At 42.6% G+C, this 27,231-nt stretch overlaps 1 protein-coding gene across 4 annotated transcripts in view; it reads left to right on the forward strand.

Moving 5' to 3' along the window:
* The window catches only part of cdk14 (cyclin dependent kinase 14), a 165,477-nt gene that overhangs the window by 40,872 nt on the left and 97,374 nt on the right, over positions 1-27,231 (forward strand). For 2 of the 4 annotated variants that reach the window (XM_004077647.5, XM_078933418.1), the window contains exon 3: positions 26,415-26,660. In XM_004077647.5, the coding sequence (XP_004077695.1) occupies positions 26,415-26,660 (246 nt within the window). Of the gene's footprint in view, positions 1-10,344; positions 10,589-26,414; positions 26,661-27,231 lie in introns of those variants that run through there. The other 2 variants (XM_011484940.4, XM_011484941.4) reach the window with 2 other exon arrangements.

Consider the following 27,231-nt stretch of genomic DNA (forward strand, 5'->3'; position numbering starts at 1 on the left):
TTGCAATATGAATATTGCACAGCTTGATCTCACAATAAGGATACATTTGCGATATATTGTGCAGGCCTAATGTGAACAGAACTAACAGGCTCCTTGCACAGTGTGCAGGATGGGGTGGGAATCATGCCTGCATCTCACCTACTTCACTATATGACATATATGACCTGTCGCCTGCTGCATCCCTGTAGAAGAAACATTCTCTTTCTACGTGTTCACTGAGCGGTCTACGACCTTGATACTGTGGATCACCTGCGTGATCCGTCCAGGTTTGACCATTTTTTGCCTACAAACAGCCTGCCTCCACCCATAAGGATAGTTGTGTCTAAAGCTTTAATAATGACTAGAGTGTGGGGCACCGTACAACAGCATCACCTGTACGTTTTAAGTTCATAATACCTACATCATTCCTACGACGCACAATGATCGTCCTTTGAGGTGGCCGTGAGAACCTCAAGTGGACTGCAAGACACACCTGGGCTCCCCTTAATATTAAGCAGTCCCTCTCTACGATCCTCCATGGACCTGGACAACCCAAAAACCCACAGCGCCAGCACGGGCCAAAGTATGTGTGCATGTGAACAGGGGTGCACCCACTCACCCCCACCCAGCAGTAATATGTTGCTTTAGCATGCCGAGCTGGAAATGCTTTAAGTTTGATTGATTATAGAGTTTGTTTCTAAGATTATATTAGCAACCACAAAATAAAACGGCGTGCGGAGCAGCCCTATGAGCTCAGAGGTGCCGTACAGTACAGGGGGCTTGATGGACCTGCGTTTGCAAGGTTTTGAACGGGTCAGCAGAGCTGCGGGTCCCGTCCTGTCAGAGTGAGGCACAGCTCAGATCCACTGCTATCATGTTATTGGGAGCCCCCTGGTGTGTTTTAGAAATGCATAAAAACTCCTGCAGATCTAAACCTCATGTACATCAGGCTGGATCCAAAAACAGATTCCAGTTTCTCTTTATTTTACTGAAGTGATCTGAGGCTAAGGGCAAGAGGGGAACTGTGGAAACTCTGAGTCATTTGAATTCAAAAAGCAAAAACAACCTCTTTTCAGATGTGCAAAACATCACTGTTTGCTTATTAATTTCTGCACACTTTGATTTTGGATTTTCATTACCCTCAGATGGTAGGCATCTCTTTCTTCTGAGGTAGTCATAATGTTGTCATTCTTTCTTTTACTCTTTCGTGAACATTTAAAATAAGAGGATCTTGTGTTGTCTGGCTCTATAGCTGGTGGACAGCGCTGAGCTTTTGTCTTCAGGATGAGCCTGTGTTCCTTTGGGGGGGGGTTAACCTGGAGTGGACCCCCTGCCATCTGCTGGCCAGGCTGAGCCTTGATCCTGACATTTTTCTATCAGCATGAACAAAAAAAAAAACCCTCACATTCCCTCCAGCAAAGATGCATGCAGTGTTTCTCAGAACTTGCTCTGGGGCTTCTCTGGCTGTCAGTGACCTTATTCTAAGAATCCATGGACTTAACTGTTGAAATCTGCAGGAATGTGTGGAGTTAAAAGTCAAGCCAAGGTCAATCCAGCTTTGGAAGCAGCTCCAGCTCAGTAACTTTGACTCCGGGTGTAGGCTCAGTGTGGTATAATGTGAGTGCTGATGTGAGGGCCTGCAGCAGCGAAGCATGAATAGGGATTACAGTTCTTCTTTACATTCTGCAGCAGCTCCGTCTGCCTCGTGTGCTCGCGCTGGATCATCCGCTGATTTGCATTCTGATGCTTGTCAGCGGCGCGCGGCTCACAGCGCCAACACCATGAGGCAGTAATTGTCTTCAGGCTCCTTCAGGCCAACCTGTTGTTTAACACATTAGTAGTAATAAATCGCAGGGCGAGCTGGGGGAGCTTCATCTCTGCTTTGCTGTGTTCGTGATTGGGCCTCCTCTTCCATCGATCTGTGGGGCTCAGAGGTGGCGAGCAAAGCGACTCAACACAGAATAACAATGAAAAGAGCTGGAGAGCCAGGAGGAGGCTGCCCCTTCTGCAGGGAAGAGCGCGATTTTCTGTGGTGGGGAGGGAAAAGGGAATGTAGGCCAGGCAGGGGTGTGAATATCACTGCACATTTGTCCACGTGCACAGACGGAAAGCGCATTAACAGCTGGAGAGCTGAGAGCACCAGCTGGGTAGGTCAGTCGGCCGTCCGTCATGGCTGGCCTTCGGTGGATTCGGTGCGTCTGCGGCGTCGTTCACTTCTGCCCTTGTCAATCGATCGAATCTCTTCTCACAAAGGTAGGTGCTGGCTCAGGCCTTCCCACTGGAAAGATTCAAGGTCGCATCGAGACACTCATCACGTCCTCCGTGCATCAGTGTGAGCCTGCAGGTGGGCAGGTGGGCAGGTGTCACGTGTTCGATACTCCCTTCAACTACATCTGCCGGATCTCTGACTGCGTTCATGTCCAGCCGAGAATCTGCTGACCTTGAAGACAAAACCTTGGTTTTTAAATATGAGGGTTCAGTTTGAAGCAGGTGGACCTGCTGCTGTTCAGAAGACGTCCTGAGCTGACTCCACTCAGTTTGAGAGGCGTGGATGAAGGTTTGATTAGTGATCAGGTGAAGGTGGAACCTCTGCAGGACAAACTGTTGAATCTCAACCTCCTCAGCCAACAGATGCTGACCAGTCAATCAATTCTTAAGTTTTGGGTGTTGGTCATTGATTGTGGGTCAGTGTCAGTGTTTGTGGCGTAGCTTTGTGCGCTTTTTTAAAACCTGACTTGAGTCTTCAGAGCATTTAGGAAGACTGAAAATCTCACGGCTTAAGGTTGACTGACTGGATTTGACCCCAGATGCACATCTGTGTGGGAAGGCCGTGTCACACAGGCATTACATACATTTTATGCATTTTCCACCTATGAAATTTCCGTGATACATGGGTGATATACTTAATTCATTTGTGTTTCTTGCGTTTGTCATTCGTTAATGTCCACAGATGTCTGTCGAGGGTTTCAGCCGACGGATCTTTAAGTGAAATTCGTTTTTAACTGTTCAAATTTTGGTCGTTTAAGAATCATGCAGTTTATGTATATTTAACATTGTTTATACGCAATTATTACATAAATCTTACGCAATAGTGTGCGTTTTTGCGAGATGCACACTCAAATTTGTTGCTTTCCACAACCGTTCCACGTATGTCTAACAGACTTTTCATGCATTTACCACCAATGCATAACTTTTATATTGTGTGTACGGCACACATATCACATAGAAATTACATACACATCACTTATGAATAGCAAATAAACAGCGCAATATACATGCATGGTTCATGTTCTACCATGATGTTCTCTGTGTGGTTTACTTGTACTTCTGTGCTTTTATGTAAAGACCACAACTTTTCTCATTTTTTCCACATATATTCATGTAGACCAATTTTCATCACGCGCCAAATTTGCCTAGTGGCTGTGTGACACGGCCTGGACAGGAGGATCAAACCAGCAAACTCACCAATCAGAGGATCACAGCTGGAAACAGGAAACGTTATTGCAAGAATAAATTTTTGTTTCTGAACTTGTTCTAATCTCAGCATCTGATTTTTTTCTCCTCTGAATTCATAGTTTTTTGTTATACGTCTGAAGGTTTTATGTATCTTCCTGCTCTACAGTATAAACACAATCTTTTAAAAACATGTCTGAGGGTTTGGGACAGAGAGTTAGTGAGTGGATTAAAAAAAGCATAATGTCATGTTTCCATTTTGGCTGCAACAGTCAGACATACAGGTTTGTTTGTCTGCAGCTAGTTCACTGGCTGACTGTTTGCAGGATGGCTTTGCAGTTGCTGTTTTCAGCAGAGTTTGCATTTCCTGGTTGCTGCACACGTGTGGCTGCAGGTGAAAGAGGTGGGCTGCTGTAGATCCAGGTCAGAGAAATCCATCTGCAGTTAGGTCACAGATGTGGATCAGGTATTAGTCTGCTGGATCATGTGACACATCTGGAAGGATGAGGCAGATTCAGGTCACTGACCTGCCCGTTTGGCAACATGAAATGAGGCAATGCTGATACTTAGTTTGGCTTCAGAAATTCTGAACATAAATCCCAAAGGAAGACTGGGATGTGAGCAAATTAAAAAAACATATGAAAAAGAGTGTCTATCTTTAAAATAACACCCCTCCCATGTAAAATGCATGTTATCTTTTATGTTTTATTCCTGACACTTTGATGTGTTGTTACTTTAGAAAACAGTAAATCCTTTCAGAAAGTTGTATCGTCTACAGGTTTACAGGTGCCGGTCTGGATCAAGTCAGGCTTCTGTGTGGGCTACAGGGACCCAGGAGCCCTCCATGAGTTAGTGATCATCCCACTGAAAAAGTTTTAAAAAATGTGCAGAAAAACGTTTCCAATAAACTGCTGAGTCTGCTGAGAAAAATGCACCTCTGTCCCAGCCACAAAGAGTGCCGAGTCACGTTTGTGTGGTATTACGATTTCCCCTGTTATTTTTGTAAAGCAAGCCGACAAAAAACTAAAAACTAAGAAGCTTAAACAGGACTTTCTGGCATATGAAACAAAATAGACAAGCACAAGTAGACAAATGGTTACTCTTCTTTTCACCACGGTGGGGGCGCCCAAACTACTTCCCTGCACCAATCTAGGAGGCATCCAGTGACAGACACGCACACAAATAAACTGGGCATGAACACAGTGCCCACACACACGAGAGGAAAAGAGGGTCACAAAGTCCTTCCAGCTCGAGTGGCGTGTCTTCCAACCTGGCGCAACAAGTCCTGACGCCACGCCTCTGGCGTGCAGCGGCTGACGCCAATCCACTGTGAGGAAACTCTGAGCTCTGGCAGTGTCTGGTGCGCCAAGGAGACGAGAGCGCATGGCTCTCAATCCAACCAGTCAGCTGAGCCAACAGCGGGAGCCAAACTCAGCCATGCGATGTCCAAACATGGAACACCAAAGAATCAGACATCAGAAGACAGTGGCTCCCAATGACAAAACAGCAGCACCTACAAATAAATGTAGATGAACACCAATAAAACAATCACACACATACCTGCTCCCTCAGCCTAGGAGGATGACCGACAGGAGCCGCATGAACTGCAAAAGCATACAGCCTGTGGTCTAAACACATTGTGACAGGTTTGGAATGGTACGGCGGCGAACTGAAGGAGAACACACACCAAACCTACCCGGCTTAAGGTTAAGCCCGAAAACGCAGCCAAATGACGTCTGATGCCGCACACTCGTTGCATGTTCCAGGCTGGTTGTAACTTTGACAGGAGGGAAGGGCTTTTTTTCCGCCCTTTGCAGGTGAAGCAGCTAATGCTCGCTGGGGACATTAATGGAGTGGCCCTTTGCCTGCCACATTTGTGTTCTACTGCTGAATCACCGCAGTGACTGTGAGAGGAAACCCAACACACAACTTTATTAATGAACTTCAAGAACTTTAAGTGATCCCACACAAGATTATGTGTGTTAAAATGACTTCTGCAAGCTTAAGAGAAACTCCCCAGCTTTGACATTTCTGAGGCTGACAGACATTTTCCCAGTCTGTCTATATAGCCTTACAGAGTCATCCTTGACTCGTGCATTCCTTCATAATGTTACAGACGTCAACCGTTAGCATCTTGGTGCGATGGCACAGTTAGGACTCTTCAGTTGGTCAATTCAGATGCGATCACACTGGTCCACTCCTGCACTGACAGATGTTGGTTGCTGTGGCAACGGTACACATGGAGTCAGAGTAATGATGTGAGATAGCTGTCTGAGCCACAAAGGTACAAAACCAAAAGTCCAACATCATATATGCATAAAATATGCATATATGATGCAGACAGCAGACTAATTCCTTCATCATGCAGAGGTGCAAAGGTTCATGTCAGCGTGGGTTCTTGTCCATGCGTTGGTCTCAAAGAAGAGCCATCAGTGTGTCAAACTCTGATGGACGGGCAGTCAGCAAGGACACGTACCAAACACTCAGCTCTGGTTGGGTTAAGCTGTAAAGGGGCGGGGTTTTAGGGGAGTTGGACTTTGCTAAAGAATCCAGGTGCGGGGTGTCCCCATTTTCCTTTAGACTTCAGCAGTTGGAGTGCAGGTGGTGTTAATGCAGACCATCTTCTCCAAAGCAGCCACAGTGAGGCTGTGTAAGGAGAGCCGTGGTCAGTTGCTCTTTGACACGTGTTGGTTTGCAGTCAAAGAATGAATGTCATTCATTTACTGGCTCATATTCATTGTCAGTTCAGCCTCTCTGTGCTAACTGTGTTCAAACGGGAAGAATAGGGAGGATAAGCTACACACACAGACACACGGCTGCTGACCTGTACGTGCAGCAGAGAGCAGCGCCGACGGCCTCAGCCTGAAACCTGTTAAAATGCTAACAGCTTCACGTGCTTCATGTGCTGCTGTCATGGTTTTAACTGATTACTGTCTGCTGCAGCTCAGTAATCGACCCAGTTTCGATCCAATCTTAGCAATCTCACTGTGAATTTCACACTTTTCTGCTGCTCTGCAACACAATAATGCCCCAATAATTTGAATCCTTTTCTGTCTGGAGCTTTGAGGAAAGTTGATTCAAGCTCCCCACCTTCAACATCTGTCAGGTTGAAGGAAAAAAGAAGCATTTTTAAATAATCCACATCAATTATAGGCAGCAAAATGGGCTTAAATGTTCACAGCTATCCTGCGATGGACCAAAGAACTTTCCAGGGTAAGACGCTGCCTGTAGGATCTGTGTAAATCCATGTTGTGCTTTGGTCCTGATGCTGAGATGAAAAAGGTCAAAGAGTAGCAGCACACGGACAAACTACGGCACACGCTCACAAAGTTACACCAAGAAAGTTCCCTTTGGCTTGTAATCATTGTTCTATGACTTAAGTCATGTCAGCCTCAACCAAAAGACACCAGAGTGGGAGCCTGAATCCTTAGGGTGTGTCACACAGCCACTATGTACATTTGGGCATTAATGAATATATGAGGAAAAGTGAGAAAAGTAATGGTCTTTACGTGAAATTTTCACAGATGTATCAAGAGTGCACCACGTTAAAACCACGGAAGTACGAATAAACCAGGCAAAGAACACATAAATCAACGTTGAAGCCAAATCTGGCTGAACATTCAAGTGTCAATTTCGTAACTTTAACATGACGTGCACCGCATGTGCGATATAAAAGTTCTAGATCAGTGGTCATGCGTAAAAAGTCTGTTAGACATACATGAAACAGTCGTGGAAAGTCACACATTTGCTTATATGCAAATATGCATCGTTGCGAATGCTTAAATCATGCATAATTGCATAAGACTGATATAGTAATTGTGCATAAACTACGTAATTCTCAATCGACTAAAAAAACGGATCTAAATCTTTGAACAGCTCAAAACTGAATTCACGGAAGGAACCGTTGGCCTTTTCATATCTGCGCACATCGACAAATGACGAATGCAAGAAACACTTATGAATTACAAATATCATGCAAGTATCACGTAAGGCCGAACTTCATATACAGAAAAATGTTCAAAATGTACATAGCGGCAGTGTGACACAGCCTTAGGCTCATGCTCGTTAAGAGTTGTAGAGAGAAGCAGACAGAAATTTTAAGATCGTAGACAAGCCGCTCCACAATCTTAAGAAGAAAATGTTCATATACATTTTTTTCAATGCGCACACTACCATTGACAGATAAGGGTAAGTAAGGGGAAGTAGGTGAGATGCAGGCATGTCTTATGGACCCCCTATCTCCCTTTGTTATTCAAGGGAAAGCTGCATGCTTTTTCGCACCCATTGCACCCAACCTTCCATCCATCCATCCATCTTCCATTGACTAGAGTTCGGCTTCAGGGTACCGCACAACAACATTATCCTTCCCCTTTCCAATCATCCACAATACACTTACCAGAAGCACCACAATGGTATATCCCATTTTCATGATGGCCATTGGGGTTGCTGCACGAGCCTCAAGGGAACTGCAACACACCTTTTCTCCCCTTAAGATGTGACCGCTCCTCTCTACAAGCCTCCATAGACCTGGAAACCTGAAAACCTGCAGCAGCTCTATGGATTAACCCCTGTAATGAGGTGTGTCAACTGGCTCCTTGCCATCTATGCATAAATGCTGCATTCAATTGGTGTGCACGTGATCCCTAAGTGCCTGTAGGATGTCCACACAAACTACACACTGTTTTGTCTAATTTCCTCATTTCTAAATGGTAAATGGTCTATTCTTGTAAAGTGCTTTTCAACCTTCCTCAAAGGCCCAAAGCGCTTTACAGTCACATTTCCATTCACACGCACAGTCACACTGATGGCGGCTCCGGTGCTAAATACTGGTGCCAACCCAGGCAATGTGGAGTTTAGTGTCTTGTCCAAGAACATTTCCACACATGGGCGGGAATCAAACCTGCTATCTTCCGATCAGAGGTTGCACCTTGTGCAAGGAGAGGGAAACACGCTTGCTCCCTGGGCACAGTAAACAGTGTGCAGAACTTGAGGGGATTGAGAAAATGAAATATCTATATGACACGCCTGCATCTCACCTACCTTGACCTTACTTACCCTAATAGCTGGATAAGTGTTTACTACAAACTGCTGCCCGCAATATGCTAATAGAAAAAAAATGTCCTCAGCAGGCTTAAACTGCAGGGTTTTGTTATTTTCGTTTGGGGTTGGGCCTTGGCAATCTTGATTTGGGCGCTTAATTTGTTTCTTTTGAATAGTTTAGCTTTGGTTAGGCAGCTTTAGATGCTGACACTTTTGGACGGTTTGGATCAGTCAACTGACTTATTTTATTCTTGGCAAAGGTTCCAATCTCTTAATTATTATTGTCTCTTTGTGTTTGAACCAACACATGTATTATTTTAACTTGCCATACAGTATACAGAATTATCTTCTTATGTTGTCAAAAACTTTGTTCCTCGTTCTTCTGGTATCCATTCCTCAAGTGTTTTCGGCTGTCATGTGACTGTTATAATGCACAACAATGTACATTTCTTACAATATTTATATGTTATGAAAATATAACATAAAAATATATTACAATATTATAATATTTACAAATAAATGATCTCCCAGTGTTATGGGTAGATGTGTGTAATCCTGGCTCAAATGGAATAGATCCTGGTTGCTGTTGGATAATAAATAACTGAATAGTTAGATAACTGAACAGTTATCTATTAGTACTTTATTTGAAAAAAATTAATAATTTCTTTATTGTTTAAAGGGCAAAAGAAATGTGCGTTTTTGTTGCCCTTTCTGACTGTGAGCCCCTGCCCCTCTAAAATCCTGTGCACGTCCCTGCTATCTGCTATATATGGCTGCCGGCGGGTCCTACCACTGCTGCTTCGGCAGGGGTCTTGGCGTGGGGATAACAGGGCCCTTTCCCTCTTTTTTTTCATTCCATCATCCACCCCAGCAGAACATAAACACTCGTGACTGAATGAAATGCTTCACATGTGTTGGTTTGTATTCATAAGTATGTGCGGGTGAACTGTTGTTGTGTGTGTTTGTATGTGACAATTTTCGGACCCAACAGGTATGTTTGTAACATTTGAGTGTGTGGACAGATCCCGCCCCCTTTAGATTAACACTTCAGACAGAAATGATTATAAACTTTCAGCAACTTGTTATTTGTTGTTTTATGATTCTACCCCTTTTCTATAATCATCCTTCTTATTTCTAAATCCCCTATTTTTCCCCCCTTTCTTTTTTCCCCTAGCCCCCCCCCAATATTCCTTTTTTTCAGTCCGGTCCATTAGAAATCTAATTAATATAAAAATAAATAAAGCTCAGCCTAAATTACAAAAGGGGTTTATACAAATATACACCTTGTGTGTCAGAAAATTAATTCCCCCCTGTTTTAGACAATAAAATATGTCCAACACAAGAGGCCTTCAGCTCTGATCTGTTTGCTCAGCTGTTGGACAGGACAAGTGAAAAAAAAAGAGAACACACAACTCTGATGTGATCAAACTGACAGATATCTGCAAACACAGAAAGGAGCATCTGTTTTAGCTTAATTTTAATGGTTCTTTTCGATCTACTTTTTATTCAAAGATGTTACTGACCTCCACATTTTAAAAATCCTCCTCAAATTATCTGAGGGTTCAATCATGTGAATAAACCCTCAAACTTTTCTCTCTCCGCTATGAGTGCAGGTGAAAGCCTGGGGCTGAGCAGAGCCCCCCCCCCTCAGTTTGGATGTGAGCAGCTGTGGCCCCCACTCATGTTGTGGATCTGCTGCTGTCTTGCACAGTGCCTGCTTCCTTAAACTCCGCCGGGCTGTACCATCTCAAAGCAGAGCAGGGGCCTTCTAGGGCTTCCAGACATCCTCACAATCCAGCCCCCCTCCCTGCATCCCACCCTCCCTCCCCCTCTACCTCAGCCCCATATTAGCCAAAAGCCCAGTGTCTCTCAGGGCCGCCGGCCAGAAACAACACACACTCCTAACGCCATCAGCTGCCTCAGATTTCACTCCCCCCTGTCCTTGTAGTACAATCTCATCAATTCCAGCTCGTGAAGAGAGCGGAAGAGAAGGAAGAGGAGAGAGTGTGAGAAGAGGGAGGGAGATGTTTTGAGCTGTTAGCAGGGAGAGAGGTTGGCCTGAATGCGTTCTGTCTGATCTTCAGAGGCATCCAGGTGAGCTGTTTCCTCCTGGAAGGTAAGAGAAAGAGTCAGATCTGGCCATTTCTCTGTCCTGCATCCAAATGTTTCCCTCCCTTCCCTTTCCGTGGAGACATCCCTTCTGTTTGTGTGTGTGTGGATGATAGTATTCCCCAGACGTGCCACTCGCACGTCACACTGCATGAGACGATGTGCAGATTTGCAGGCATGTCGACGTTTGCAGATCAGGCAGGAGCTGCGAGCTCGTCTTTCCGAAGGGTTTTTGTTTGCGTGCGTGATGGTGGGCTGTCCTGCTAGCATGGCAGCTTGAAAGTGGACGGATCTCCTGTGCATTAGTGAGTCTCAGTCAGGAGGATGAGACGGCAGGCGCTGAGGAAAGGAAAAGTGCAAAGGCAAAATGTGCCTTGGTAATAGAGCGATTGCAGGTTTCTGCCTGAACATCACCACTGTCAGCCCCCCCCCCCCCTTCCCGTCACCATTCTTTCCTCCTTGCCACTAAGAAGCACTTCCGCTGTGGTGGTGAGACAGATGCTGACATTGTCTAATGGATGGAAAGTTTCTGCTGCAGCCTGTTTCCACTCCCTCCACAATCCTGGTGTCTTACTCGGGACACATGCTCTTTTTTTAAGCCCTCAGGGATGGAATGTGGACAGGGCATGGAGGAGGAATGGCGGTGGGCCTTTCGCCATCAGACTGGGTCTTGTGGATGCAGATTTCTGCAGGCCGATATGCCGGTTCTGGAGAAGATGGCTGGACAATATGTTAGGAAAAGGCAACAGAGAGAAAAATGTTTAACAGTCACCGAAAAATAAAAATCCAAACATATTCACAATCCAGACTAAAGTTTAAACTGGTTTGACATCTGTGGAGGAGTAAAGATGTCTTTTCTGCTCCATTTGATCCAATCTGTGCTTCATTATTGGAAAGAAAAATCCACTTAAACAAACAAAGGAAAAAGCTGATGGCCTCTAGGTATGTAATGGTATTGATGAAAATGTGCTGATCCAATACAGGTCCTTAACTTGAAACGATCTTTTAAAGCTGGAAGGATTTAAAAGTAGAAGGTTTACAAACAAACAAACATACTTTTCTGGTGGTGATGGTCAGCTACAAAGATGAAAAATGAGTTAAAAAGCAGCCAGTGTCCAAAGAAAACTGTGGAAGTTCTTCAAAAAGCTGGAGGACCTGGTGCTCAAGATCACGTAACACTGACAGGTTTCTCCTGGACAAATCCAGACCTTGTTTCCTCTGATGGTCTTCTTGGTTTGTCAGGTTTGAAGGCTCACCTGAACTCTGGTTTGGACTAACAACACTAAAGAAGGAGGCTCTCTGTTCACTTGCAGATGAACTTTGGTGCGGTTCACTTCAGTGGGAATTAAGGCTGGGCAATAAAACAATAATTAAATATATGTCAATATTACTTTTTCTCGATAGAAGAGTCAGTCTGTCGCGAAGTATAGGTCCGAAATTAACACCCGCCAGTTGCAAGCGTTTTCTCCAGTTTGGCGAGTAAAAGGTAGAGCGTTCGTCGCCACATGGCGAGTGAACATTTGCGTTAACATTTGGTTTTGACCTCTCCTCCCCTACTGTCTGCACTCGAGTGAAACAAACACACGCGAGACAAGCTCCACCCCCACGGTCACTTCACTTGTGAAGGTTTAGTTTAAGCGGATGAAACAGCGGAGCGTGCGGCGATTTTTAACAGTATCCAGTCAGAACTGGAGGATAAAGCTGCGTCAGTTACTGCTGCAACAACACATGAATAAGAAGTGTTGATTTAGAGACGGCGATGTTGTTCGACGCTAATGCTATGATGCTATTGATGCTATGCTAACGAGCTGTTCCATCTGTCACCGAAATGTAAACAAGGACCGGTATAAAGTCGGACAATATTTTCACAGATCGACCTTTAAGACGTGGCATATATATAAAACAAAATTAATTCATCGGACATTAATAAAAACTAATTTATAAATATAGTAATTGAATTTAATTCACTGTGTTTTAGAAGTGTCTTTGTTTTAGAGCCAGTTTTCTACCAAAAACTGTGACCTGTCAGATGTTGAATCCTCGTCCCCTTCTCACATGAGAGCTGCAGCTTTAATGTCAATGATATAGAAAAACAATAATCCAAAACATTCTACTGGTTTAAGGCTGGTCTTTGTTACGATTTAACATAAAATGTAATCACCCGGAGGCTGATTGGGAACTCTTATCGTAAATCTGTCCTTGTTTTCTAAGCATGTTTGAATTTGAGTTTTACAGTTTGATGATAATAAAGACGTTTTTATACTATTTATAAATTACTTTTATGCAGTTTCATTTTCTTTAAAAAAATCAGAAGGTAGAGGGTATTTCTGTCTAAAATTATTTTATCATTTGGTTGGTAAAATTATCTTGGGCTGGTAGATTTTTTTTTAATCCACCGGCCAACTTGGTCTGTGACTCAAAAATGTAATTCAAGCCGCTGTGTGGAAGCATTTCAGCTATTTAAAATCCGACAAAAAACAACACTGTAAATTGTGCAGAAGGCGTGTTCCTTCTAAAATTGGAAGTTGCCACCAACCTTTTTATCATCTGAAGCAGAGCCACTAAGCATGTTCAATCTCAGACTGAATTGAACGATGATTCCCTCTGTAAAACTTGAAAACATTAGAATTTATTTGTAGAATGAATGTTTTGATTTTCAATGGAACTGATCAAGCAGTTGTTGTGTTTTACTTATGTCTTCTTTTGAAACCTGAAAGTTTTTGCTTGAATTGTATTCCTTCAGTATGATGGGAAATACATATTTAAATCCAAACAACCTGCTGATGATTATACATTTCTCTAACAAGCAGAGTGTTCAAGTTTGACAAAAATAGTTATTTGGATTATATCGTGATATATATTGTTATTGTCTGAAATGAAAAAAACTATATCGTGATATAAAAGATTCTACATCGGCCAGCCCTAGTGTGAATCAGACGGACCTTCCACTGGCTAAGGTTGTAGTCAGACTGGACACGTTTGAATCAGTGAACTATCCTAACAAGGATTGTAAAGCACAGGACTCCCATAACTTCAATGTCTGAAGAGATCTTTATGCTTTTGTTTGATTTAAAATAGAAATGTCTGGTTGACGGCAGTCTGAAAGCAAGTTTCAGGACTCGATCCGGACCAAATTAAGTGGAATTGGTCTGGACCAACAGACCTTTTCCAAAAGACAGAACTAGAACCAAGGAGAAGAAATCCCTTAAACTCAGTTTTGGAAGAGACAAAAACCAGCCACAGGAAGCAGGAATCAAGAAAAGGTTTCCATATGGTTGCTGTGTAAACATGGTGTGGTGAGGAGCTGCAGGAGCTTATTTATGCATTATTCTCACAGGACTAGCAGGACTTTCTTCTTCCTGGTTTCATAACAGCTAACTGTCCAGGGTGAACCCCAACTAAAAGTCAGGCATTAGCATCGTGATTTTAGGTGGTTTGGTGCGCTGTCATTTTTCTCTCCATGTGTGAAAGTAAACCAGACCAAATATTGTCAGCATTCCCATCCACATCCATGTAACTGTTCTAGAGAGGAGGTAAAAACAGGATAAATGGCTGCTTTGAAATGAAGGGTGTCCCAATAAGATCTTTCAGACTAGCCTGCTTACCATCTGTCATGTTTACTTTGTTGTTGATTTCTCCGTAAACCTTGAAAGTCTTCCTATTCTGGGCTAATATAGAACATACAGTGTCTTTAGTTGATGTCCTCACTCTGGAGTTTGTGTTTACCTTTGAACATCTATTTGACACAAGTGTTTCATCCTCTAGCTTGTCATGCTTAGCCCACGCCTCTCTGTGTTTGCTGTCATGTCTGACATAAACCAAACTTTATGAAGATGATGGTGATCTTCTTTTCACTCTAGGCAGAATTTCAGGAGTGTTTTCATTTTTTGTGGCTATGATACCTAAGAACCAGTTTTATTTCCAAGATGTCAGCTGTCTTTGGCCTATTCTGTTTCTGCTAATGCTATGCAGGTAATGTAAACTTGTGTTTTTGTCTTTTTTTGATCAAGATTGATCTTATCAAAAGCTAAAAACTATATGAGGAGCTGAACAAAAAAGAATGAAAAATAGAAAAATAACAGGGAAATTGTTTAGGTATCCAGTAGGCCGTTCCAAAATAAATACAAAACCTTTAGGATCACATAGACCAGAGCTCTGGAATATGACTGTTTGTCTCACTGTCCTGCTCAAATCAGTCAGTTCTTAACAAATTACACAAGATGATGTTAGGCTTCTTTTCCAGCTTTGGACTTTTTTCTCGAGAAAGAAAAGTTGGATCCGCCTAGCTTCCTTTTCTGTAGAGATCACACAAAAACACAAAAGTCACAAAAGGAAAGAAAAGTTGTTCTGATGTTAGAGAAGAGAGTGTTAACTTATTAAAGATTCAGAAATTGCACATATGTTGGTCAGATTCAATTTTTGAACAGAGGGCTCATAGAAATTCTGCTCAGAACGAGGAAACTGAATGGAAAACAGAGGGAGAAAATTGTAAATATCTTTATAATGAAACTCTCCATGTGCTATGCTGGGGGAGGGGGGGGGGGTCTCCTTATTCCAGGTGACATTCCAGATATGATAAGCTGTGATGCATCTTCATATCCTTTCATATTGGAATCATTGTTTTGTCTGAGCTTCATGCTGTGTGTCGAGAAAAATCCAATCCACAGGTCAAAGCTTGAGGTTTTATATTTCAGTAACAATTCCCTTTTAATCCAATCACTTCCTGTCCAGCGATCACATTGGATGTTTCACACCTTAGACTCTTTCCCAACACCACATTCCATCCTTCAAAATGGCAGCTTTGCAGTTTTTGATTGGTTTTAACATTCACCAAGAAATGAAGGGCTTGTGGGTGAGCAGGAAAAAAACTCCTAAACCTGGATGTGTATTTCGAATTTCCACTATGTTCTGTGTTGCACAATACACTGTTTGCGCAGTTTAGTTTATGATGTGGTTTCATGCTGAACCTTTTTCAGCCACTGACACAAAACATGAGGTGATACATGATTAACAAATGTCGTAATCCCAGCCAATCTGTACCGCAACAGTAATCGGAACCAGTTTGGGCCTGTGTGTCCAAGCTTAGAACATAGCAATGGGGGGGGGGCATTTCTGAACACCAGTGACATGTGGTGAGGTTTTTGGCTGTGGGGCACTGAATCTTTCAGAATCAGACTTACAAAGACATGCACCTAATACATTTACCAACTACCCATAGTGTTTCATATCTCATATTATTATTCTTTCCATACATATTAGACCAAGGAAGAATGTAAAATGTATAGCAGTTCAGTATGCTTCCCAAAAAACACAAAGGTGAACAGAGCCTATAACAAAAGACACAACACACACAGAGGAGACTGATCTGTCTGTTGCTTATAGATGAATTCCATATGCCTCTCCTTCAAAGATCGCTGTGACTTAGGCGTTAAGGTCCTACTTATCTTCTTTACATTTTAGAACCACTTTGGAATTTTGAAGCTTGAGGCCCTTAAGCTCCAGCATTGGTCATCTATCATTTATTACTTTGTGTTTTGATTGAAAGTCCAACTTATGAGACGTTTTGGAGCAGAGATATTGAATCCCCCATTTCTGCAGTCAGTCAGAGCAAAACTTAAAATGATGGACTCCTATATATTTACGATGACAATAAACAAGAGCACACCTCCATTCATGAAATGAAGAGTACTCTAATCAAAAATAGTTAATTTTTCAGTGAATTATAAGGTAATAAAAGTGCATTGTGTCCTATACATCAGTGGCAATTAATTCAAACACAGTATGAGTGTTAGCTAAAGGCACGTGTCCAACCCAGTTTGCAGGGATTGCACGATCTAACATGAGACACATAATGGTGCCGCCTCATCTCACAGCCTACACTGTTATTGAGCAGCAAATACACAAAACACAGCAAATTGGATCGTAAAAATCATTGAAAGTATTATAATCACACAGAAATTACATTTGTAGCACAGATCCTGTGCAAATGTTTATTTGTGCGTTAGTTTAGATCTCATGACGGCAGTTGAAGCACTGCCTCACCTGCCTTCCCTGACCGCGCGTTTCTACTGAGTATGGTTTGGTAGCATGGTGTAAGAAGGTGGGACCTTTGAAAGCTCATCCGACCTCAACCTAAGGCTTCTGATTGACCTTAAAGTAGATGTGTTGGAATGTTCAAGCCTGAGGGGGTTGTAGAAATGACACTTTTCTGATGCATTAGATTGTTTTAATATTTAATATTAGCATATAAGTTTGAAATGGAGGGACTAGTAACCAAACCTACTGGAATTTTGAGGTCAAATGTATGGTATAAATTAACTGTTGTGAGTGTGCCCTGAGGCAGAAGACCAGACTGTTTGATTTGGATGTAAATCTCCACAGGTGGAGTGAATGGCCCATGCTTTGATTCATATCAAGTGGCTTAAGAGGCCCTAATGCTAACGAGTCAGACTTGAATGCTTAATTAGGTCCTAAATCTGCATGCAGCCAAGGCCATTAACTTACACGGCTGCCATATAATTCTGCACTGAAACATTAAAGTTGTGAGGAAATGTCTATATTTTCAGTCAAATGCATCATACACCACCAAATGTGGAGTGAACAGTTCAAACATGTATTGGTTTATAAATGTTTTTATGGTCTCGGGCCTTCATATTTATCTGACATGATTTTAAAGTATGAGCCCTCGCGGACCCTGAGGTCCTCTGATACCGGCCTTTTGATTATCCCAAAAGTTAGAACAAAAACATACGGCGAGGCCTCATTCAGTTTTTACGGACCTCGCCTGTGGAACAGCCTCCCAGAGAACCTCAGGGCTGCAGACACTGTTCATGTTTTTAAAGGAAGGCTTAAGACCTACCTTTTTAATTTAGCTTTTAGTTGAATTTTAAGAATTTATTTGATATTTTATTTTATTTTTTTTTACTATTTTTATATGTGTATGTATATCCATTTATTTATTTGTATTTTCTTTATTTATTTATTTTTAATTATTTAGTCACACTTACCATTTCTTATGTCTATTAAGGTTTATGTAATTATGTGTTTTTTGTTCATGTTTTAAATATATTTTAATTTTAATTTTATTTCTTTTAAATTTTATTTGTAACTCCAGTGTTTTCCTCTGAGGGATCCTCCACATCGGTGACTGACCCTTCTCAGTGAACGGGGTCGCTGCAATGGGATCTGACTCTTTGATCGGATCTGGGGGGTCCTGTGGTAGTGTTCTCTGTGAACTTGGGTCGAGGGGTCAATAATTTGGACATGTCCCCAAAATATCGTTTTCCCACTTCAGGACAAAGCCAGGTCTCTACATTCCATCATTTTATCACTTTCTTATCATGGTGTGCGTATGTGTGTCTGTGTGTGTGTGTTTGGGGGGTTGTCGCACTCTTTGTCTTGTCATCTTGTTTTTAAATTTTATTGTATTTTATCCACAGCACTTTGAGTGACGTATGTTGCTGTAAAAGTGCTATATAAATAAAGGTTGAAACAGGAGCAATAGTTTGCTACCAGCTGTTATAATCCAAAAAAGCTGGAAAAGTTTTTTGGAGGCAAAATAGTTTTGGAAACATTAAAGTTCACTGGGCAACAGATGTATCACCTGGAACAGCAGCAGCCATACTTTTGATTACAATTTGTCCATTTTAGTGAAAGTGTAATTGAAACATTAGTTCACTGTAGACGGAAAGCGAGTAGGCAGAACACAGACATGCAACCTCAGAAGGTGAAACAGGATCTCTTGCTGAGTTCAGGATCTGCTTATCAAGATGCTGATGTTGTGCTGAAATCTGAGCCCCAACAAGATCTGCTCACTCCCTCTTTTTTTCAGCAAATGTGTCACAGTGCAATAATAACACTTTCCAATATACTGAGTGGTCAGGTCCTTTGGGAATGTGGTGTACCAGGTTTCTGTGAGCTTTTGCTTAGTTAATTAAGTTCATGCTTACAGTTTTGACACTGAATTGTAATCAAAGCTTTTATACTGAAGAATGCGATTAGCACATTCTGAAGTTATGACATTTTTACTCTGACAATACAGGCAAAAGTGGGAAAAAAGACAACCAGAAAAATGTCTGCATCACTTCTGCTTGATGACATTAGAGTTGCTGTCTCAGGTTTCCATCACTAATGAAGAATGGGAAGGACAGCAGAGGGCGTGGAGGCTAAACTACAGAACATACCACATTATGGCCATTTTCCTAAGTGACTGTGTGCACTTTTACAGCCGAAAGTGCTGGGAGGCCTGCCAATTTAGCCATTTATGTCTGAGCTTTGTATTCCCCGGCTTCCCAATCAAAAGGAAAGGCTGGTTACGCCGACAAGGACCAGCTGAGTCACGGTCTGCAACAGCTCATCTTCAGAAGAGGATTTGGCTTACGGGATATCTCAGGCTGCATTTACACTGCAGGTCTTGATGCCCAAATCCGATTTTCTGAATATATCTGATTTTTTTGACGACCTGCTTACATCATCTTTTAAAAGTGACCCATATCCGATTTTTGCATTTACACTATACAATGCTGAAACTATCAAATGTAGACGTTCTGGGGACTACGTAGCAGCATTTCCGCCTTCTGCGGACCTCCTTCGGACGCACCGAAGTTCGTCAAAACTTTCCCCGGGACTAGCTTTGTCGTCAGAACGGCAGCCGGATCGCCGAAGGCAGAAGTGCTGCTACAACTCTAAACCATCTTATGAATGTGTTTGCAGTGGTGTCCAGACAAAATAAAGGATGATGTAATTCCCACATGTTTACATCTAAGATGCTCATTGCGGCATTGCCCGCACAGAGTTTTAGGTACCTCCACGGCTAATGTTTTTAGCATGTATTCTTAGCCAAATGATAATCCTTCTTCCCGGTCCTTGCAGCCAAGAAAAAAGCACTGACCACACGAATTTAAAAAATTATGTGCGAGCAGGCCTTTAATAATAATCATAACAGTAATAAAAGCACATTTAAAAGATGCGTGTTGGTCCAAACGGCAAATGTTTAGTATGACGAAAAAGAAACAAGCAAAGCTTGTTCCCCCCCGACTCCCCTTTTGTTGTGTTTCTTTTGTGTGACTACGGTTGTCATGGAGGCAACGCAGCGACGGAAGGAGGCGTTGCCTTGGGTGCTCCTGGATGAGGCAGGCGCACGAGAGGGGATGCGCGGCAGAGGAAAAAGGGGGGCTGCTCGGCCGACTTATGTGCTCTCGCTAAGTTTTGAACGGGGAAGTGTTTGCAGACGTTGTGCTGTACTAACAGTTTGATCCAAGCAAAGAAATAAACAGCTTCTAGCCTGTTCCAGAGCAACGGTGTCCCGCTTGATTAGTTACCGTTTGCGTCCCGACTTGGACCGGACCGGAAATAACGAAGCCTGAGGCTGAAAGGTAACACACTGATGGGGCTCCAGCTGTCCTCTGACAGCAAAATCAGTGCACAAAAGTACCTTAATAAGTCATGTGATCTCAGTCGGTGGTGTCCTGTGTTGACGTCACTGACATACGACTCGCATTTACTAAGGAATATCCGATTTGTCTGCCTACATGGCACACGCAAATGCAAGTATCCGATTTATTTTCACATGAATGTGGCCTGTATCCGATCTGAGAAAATCGGAATCCATGCGCTTATGTCCTGCGTACAAATTCACCGGTCATATTCGATCTGCTCCACATGAGAGGAAAAAATTGGATCACTTGAACCATGCAGTGTAAATGCGGCCTAAGAGTACAGTGCAACACACCACATGGCGCCCAAAGTACCTGTGGCCTAAGTCTCATGCAACTGTACAGTGGATAGACCCGTGCACGGGTGCTGTGGGTTTCTGGGTAATCTGGACCTGTGGCAAGTGGACCCTGAGTGCTTCTTCAGGGGAGCGCAGGTTTGTCTTGGAGTTTCCTTAAGGCTTGTACGACCTTATTATGGACGTCGTGAAAATGGAACATCTGGTAAGTGTGGTGTAAACTATTTATAAAAGTTGCACACACTTATGACGTACAGATTATGATGTCATTCGCCAACACTGCACTCTTGTCATTATTAAGTTGTGGTTACTAGCCCCTTACTGATCCAGTGGGAATAACACAAGCATGGGGTGTGCACGTGATGCGTAAGTGCCCATAAGACACTTTTAGGATTCCCACACAAACAACACTTTGAGTGTTTAATTTCTAACAGTTAGACTGTGTGCAAGGAGCCGCCATAGGCGCGCCTTTGTCACATGAACAGCACTAATGGGCTCCAGTCTGCAAGATTTGGGGGACGTCAAAAAAATTTAAAACCTGTACGATGTGCCAGCATCTTACCCACTTCACCCTTACCTTACCCCGGTGAGTGTTTAAGTCTTCGCTCTCGTCGCTTGCAGCTTGCCCGAAGAAAAAAAAGGGTGCATGAACGCCTTTCCCTTCCTCCTGTGCTGCTCCATAGGTTTATGTCGCCCTGGTTCTAGTTGGTTTTCGAGTTCCTGTTGTTGTAGTTCAAGTTTGCCTGCATGCTGCAGTGGTATTTTGTTTAGTTTAGTTTTAGTTATTAAAGATCCCTTTTTGCCGGGAACATCCTGCCTCCTCCTCCTCTCTGCGCCTGGGTGCTTCCCTCACTCCCCTTGTAACATCTGTAGGTTCACTCAGCGGTCTATGACCTTGATATTTCCTGTGTGCCCATTTTTTTGTGGCAGACAGCCCATAGTCACCCACAAGGGTATTTGGTACTATGGCTTAACCTTGTGGGGAGTTCAGATCTGGATCTAAACAGAAACAAATCTAAATATTTCTAAGCAATTATTTTATCCCAGATAAATAAAACAAAGGTTATAAATAAAACCTGCTCTTACAGTCGGATATCTTTCACTCTGCAAGTTAACTCTGCTCACAACACAGCAGGCAGAAGGTTTATGGCTAATCGATCTTTTGTGGTTCTAACCATAAGTCAAGCAAACACCATTGGTAACCGCAACTCTGGGGATGGGTAAGAAGGTTGCATCAGCCTGAGTGACTTTGCAAACCTGACTACTCCTTTATCAATGCCTGAATTTTCCATTACAGGACAACAGCTGTAATGCAGGATGAATCCAAAATGATCCCTGTGGGACACTCGGGTCACTGCAGACGTGCACCCTATAATTACGTTGAGAGAAACAATGTATTTTATCAATGCCTGTTAAAGTGTGTGATGGTCGGCCAGAAAAGGTGATGGAGGGAAAAAATAGTGATTAATGAGGCTGAACTTCAACCAGAATCAATATCACATTATTGCACACGTGGCAGAGCTTTTTCGGCTCAATAGAATGGCAGAAGGATGCAAAATGTTGATTTCTTTTTTAATGCAACACTGTGATAAAGTTTTGGCAACACTTCATTGCTTTGTTTACTTAAATGAGACTACGGCAAAATCCAAATTGCTTCCTCTTCCCCTACATTTAGCCCTCCAAGCGGAGTGAAATTGAAAAATAGTGTCTTCAGATTCAGATGTTAGTATCACTCAATGACATCATACATAGTCGCCGTGATCTAGGTTAATGCGGAGCTACCGGCGCTCGGAAAATACACAACAGCGGTTTTATAACTTTAAAAAGTCAATACTTACATTTAAATGTAAACTTCTGAGCTTCAGAGCACAACCACTAGAAGAAATGAGTTTTTCCTATGTGCCGCAGTGCGACCCGGATCACCCTACAGGGCAAAGGGATACTCACCCCTGAGGATCCCTTTCAGTTGCTATGGCTCCTCCTTCAACCTTTGTGCTGTCCTATGACCCCACCCTTACATTGACGTGTTCTCCCTACATGACAAAGGTGGATAAAGGTGGAAAGATTTCATGTAATCCATGGACACCAGTGAAGATCACAAATCATTGGAGAAAAAAGTTTCAGAGCACTGTCTAGTGGGTCTAGATGACCCAACTCCCAATGTTAAAGTGCCTAGGATAGCACAAGGGTTAAAAAAAAAAAAGTTTCGACACCACTAGGTCCGAAGGCCCCTACAATTGGAGCAATAGAGTGGAGCCAGAGGGGTAGGGAATGAATTTGGATCCGACCAAAGACTGAAAATTACTGTACAGGATAGGCGTATGGACTTCCTTTACATGTTAAGCTGAGTGTGTGTTCATGCATGTGTGTGTGGGTGCTTGTGTGTACGAGTGTGTGTCTTGTTGTAGTCTTCTTGTACTCTCTGTTTTTTTTATTCCTTTAGAGTCAAACTGAACCGCTGTACATTTTACATTCTTCCTCTGTCCAATATGTGTTTGCAATATGTTTAGAAAGAAATATGAAACAGAAACAGTAGCTGGTGAATTTACTGGGTTCATATATTTGTCAGTTTGCCTCTGAAAGAATCAGTGTCTCACTACAAACCTCACTGCATGTCACTGTTTTTAAAGAAGATGGCATACAGTTGTTAGGCTGACTTTGGGTTTAATTTAACATCTGCAGCTCTACGAAGCTCACAGCACAGGGTTGTTGGAAAACAGTTTGTCTGTCTTTGAATCATGTATGTGGTTCTACAGCAGTTCATCTTATCTACTATTGTGCAGCTAAAGCTCGTGACAACCACTAGGTCATCTACTGTTTGCTCCACTTTAATTGCTGTAGAATTTGATTTAAAAAGTCTCTTCAAGCATGTGATCTTTGACCTTTAACCAACTGAACAGAAACCGTTTTGTCCAGTAGCTAAAGAGGCAAGCCAGATATTTGCTCTATGTTAAAAGATACAATTTTAGGTATACTTACACAATTTTTATAGATACTTACCTAATATATTGTCACCGCGCGAGTGTGTGGGGGTGGGGGGTTATGTGGGGGTAGGGGGGCGCGAAACATTTTCTTTTTCCTAGGGGGTGCCTGGCAAAAAATAATTTAGAAGCACTGGCTTAAAGTGAAACAGAGTTTGTTTCCCCTGATAATACGGAACAAATGTTCAGTCTGAATACATCCACCCAAGCGGACCTTATTCTGGGACCAGGAACCGCTCTCTGACCTATCTTTGGATGTGGTCTTGGTTCATTTCCAATTGGACTGCTCTTCAGTTCGCTCTGCGTTTTCACAGTCTGAATAGGCCCTGTGATTGAAACAGTAATACTGAACCAATACGGCCACCGTAAACGGGCTTAATGGAATGTAATCAGAGAGCCGCAGACAGACTGGGCTATGTCCGAATTCCTTCACTGCTTACTATATAGTGCACTATATAGTGTGTTTCTCATATTGTAGTTCTGTCTGAAACTACAATTCCAAAACTGAGTGCCCTAGAAATTTCGCAGAAGTCTCTGCGCAAAACCAGTGTGCATTGATGTTCACTTGCTGATTATAAACCACAATGCATTGCGTAAGACCATTTTTTGTAAAAAAAAAAAAAAAGTATTTAAATTGTTTCTATAAATAAACCAGTTATGTTACACTGTTAAAAAATCTAATAAAAAAATCCATTTAAAATCCAATATGGTTTTTTTGTAGTAGTTAGGGATTAGAGTGGGAATTTGGACATAGCCATGGAGCAGCGATGCATCGGCAACTCACTGAAATGTGGTTGGATGAATACAGGCTTATTAAAACAACTTTTAACATTATACACATTGCTTCTCACTGTTTTCCCAACAATCTATATGTCATAAACACGTCAGCCTTCCTTATTAGCCGTCGTCTCCTCAGTTACTGCCTTGCAGCATGCCCCTGCCATACCAAGGTGAAATGTGTTGTACCTGACGTTGAAACAGACGTTCAAGGTTGGTGATATAAAGTTCGAAGAAGGGGACCAACCCAACAAGGGTTGCAAAGTGCAGGACTGCCATTATTCGTTTTGTCAGTGCTTTTCTTTTGTCAACCACCCACAGTGGGATGAAACTTGACGTAAAAGGTCAAAGCAGTGCAAATCCCACAAATCTTGCTTCTTTTTGTTGTAACAGATCAGTTCCTTTAAATGTTTATCTTGGTGTCATATTAATGGAGCTGGGCACAAAGCACAATTAATCATTTGTCCTTTGTGATCATGTTTACAACGGTTTTTACCTTTGTGTTTTAAAAAGGACGCGACCTACACTTCTCTGCCAAATCCAAGTTTCCGATTGGTCACTGTCACAGATTACGCGCGAAAAAGTGCAACCGCTTGAAGTTTTGATCAATGAATGACTTTTGTGTATGTAGAGACGGCAACCGGACTTGAAAAGTTGTGTAGCAATGCGTGATTCTGGACACAAGAGCCCAAAATTCTGCTCTTCGTTCGCTTACAAAGACTTTTCATCGAAAGTGGCTGCTTGATAGCGAGTCAATGCAGCTGGTGTGTATGCTGCACAAATACTACTGACTGCTTCTAGAACAAAAAACAAAACAAAAAACAGAAAACACAGGAGGCTCTTTTATGTGTGCAGCCCAAGATGGACGCTTTTAAGCTCCAAGCCTTTAAAGTCTGTCTGCAGGTTTAAAGGGAATGTACAAAGCATCAGTACAAAGACACTAAAGCATCTTTAAAGCTGTCTGAAAAGGTGACATTAGCCTTGGACAGAGGATAAGGTTGGTGTGTCACTGGAGAAACAGTTAATGGCCGATTAGTTTTGGAACCATTTAAATATGTCTAAATGTGAGAAACTCTGCAAACGTTTGAAGACATTTTGAAAATAAACCCCGTTTGTGTTCCTCCGTCGCTGAGCTAAAATGCTGTTTGGTGCTGCACTCGCAGCTCCTGGCATGCTGGTGTGTCTGACTGAAACACAGTAAACCAACCAAACAGTGTCCCTGCTGATTTTTTTACCTACCGTTTTTACCACCATGTGTCTTTTGCTCAGGCGGTTCTCTGAGTTGGAGTTCCTGGAACACCAGGCTTGTTGAACACCCCATTTCTCTCAGTCTCTACTCATCTAATATTCATGCTCTGTAGTGTGATCCGCCCTAAATGAGTGTTTGTTTCCGTGAGCATGAGCAGTTTCAGAGACTACAGCTGTCATGGAGAACAGTGAATATCCACCAGACTGACAGTTAAAGCAGCCTGACTGTCTCCAAACGTCAGTCCACAGAATCCATCAGAGTATCTGTCAAGAGTGGAAAGCTTTTATTCAAAAGGAGCAGTTTGGAATTCATATGTCATATGTAGTTTTTTTACACGATTCTGGCTGTTTGTATACATAAAACGCAAAAAAATGTTACTTTAAGAAATATATTTTTGTACCCTGTTGTTGGTGAGGTTACATGAGGGACCTGTACGCTCAAGCGTTCAGCTCAGTGAAAGTTTGTTAACCTTTCAAATAAAAGTTACCGTCACAACAATTTCAATCAGAGTCTTCGTCAAACTGGTTGTTTAATATTTTTTGTTTATTTTTAACCTGACCACATGTGCAGGACAGAGAAGAATCTGTGTTGTGCTACGTGCTTCATTGTTCAGTGAAACCTGGCCCATGTTAGAGAGTAAGCTGGAGAGCTGTAAGAAGATGCCTCCTGTTTATCAGAGTAACCAGAAGTTCTCCCTGCAAAAGAGACCCTACTTAAATATTTAACCTGAGGGGAGCTGTGGCAAAACATCTCATGCTGTCTGCGGAGGCAGTCACAGGTAAGGCGTTTAGGATGAAAATAGGAGTTCAACAGGAGTTTTCCTGAAAAGGGTTGTGGTAGATTGTCTTTGGCATCTCTGTGTACGAGAACAGCAGCATCCGTATGAAAAGAGTCTGAGAAAAATGTAAAGTTTTTGGTTCTGGTGGTAAGTCTGTGTTGGCGTGGGGAACCTGAGATGGGGAATTTGGCTAACAAGAGATGAGAAACGTGATGAGAATCATCCACATTTTTAACTGAATTCTGACAATCAAGTAGATTTATATCATTTGTGTTCATTTATGTCCTCACCTTTCCCCCATTTTCCCTTTATCGGTAGATATGTGTCACAAAGATGTCCACACGCGGCTGCCAGGGAACGGACTCAGTCATCAAGCCCCTGGACACCATCCCTGAGGACAAGAAGGTGAGAGTTCAGCGGACGCAGAGCGGCTTTGACCCATTTGAGAAACCCGCCAGCCAAGTGAAAAGGGTCCACTCGGAGAACAACGCCTGCATTACATCCAAGAGTTCAACCACCAGCAAAGAGTCCCCTAAACTGCGTCGCCACTCCAGCCCCAGCTCGGTCAGTACAAAATGTGTGCATTCATCAGTGGAAGAAGTCTTTCATACATTTCCTGTTTTTGGCTAGAAAACAGAGTGTGTGTGTGTGTGTGTGCTCTTGTGTGTTTGAGTAATAAAACAGCTATATGTATTACTAATCCTGTCCTAAGCAGTCAGGAAAACAGAACCTGGTCCTCTTGTAAACCCCTCAAACGGAAAAACCACTGCGTAAACCAGACTGGTTCTGGTGGGGTCTGGGTTTGGTGTGCAGACACCATTGAGCCTTACAAGACAGACTCTTGAACTCTTGCGGATTCCTTTTGGCCCTTCGCGTGTCATGAATGCAGCAACCCCATTAGCTTTTTTGTCTGCATTTGCCTTGACTTGCTGTCATGCAGCTCCGTTTTGTTGGCTTTTCCCTGAGTCGCAGCACAAAGTGAGCAGGGTGGTTGTAGCACAGCAGGCTAACCTAAAACCCCTCCTGCTGTCTCCCACTGATACCAGCATGGGCGATACTATAACATATTTCTCAATACATTGAGCAAAAATGTGTTGACAATATATTCCATTCATGGAAGTAACGGTATATAAAA

Source organism: Oryzias latipes, chromosome 16, assembly GCF_053564925.1.
Source record: "Oryzias latipes strain Hd-rR chromosome 16, Olatipes_Hd-rR_3.1".
In the NCBI taxonomy this organism is placed as follows: Eukaryota; Metazoa; Chordata; class Actinopteri; order Beloniformes; family Adrianichthyidae; genus Oryzias; species Oryzias latipes.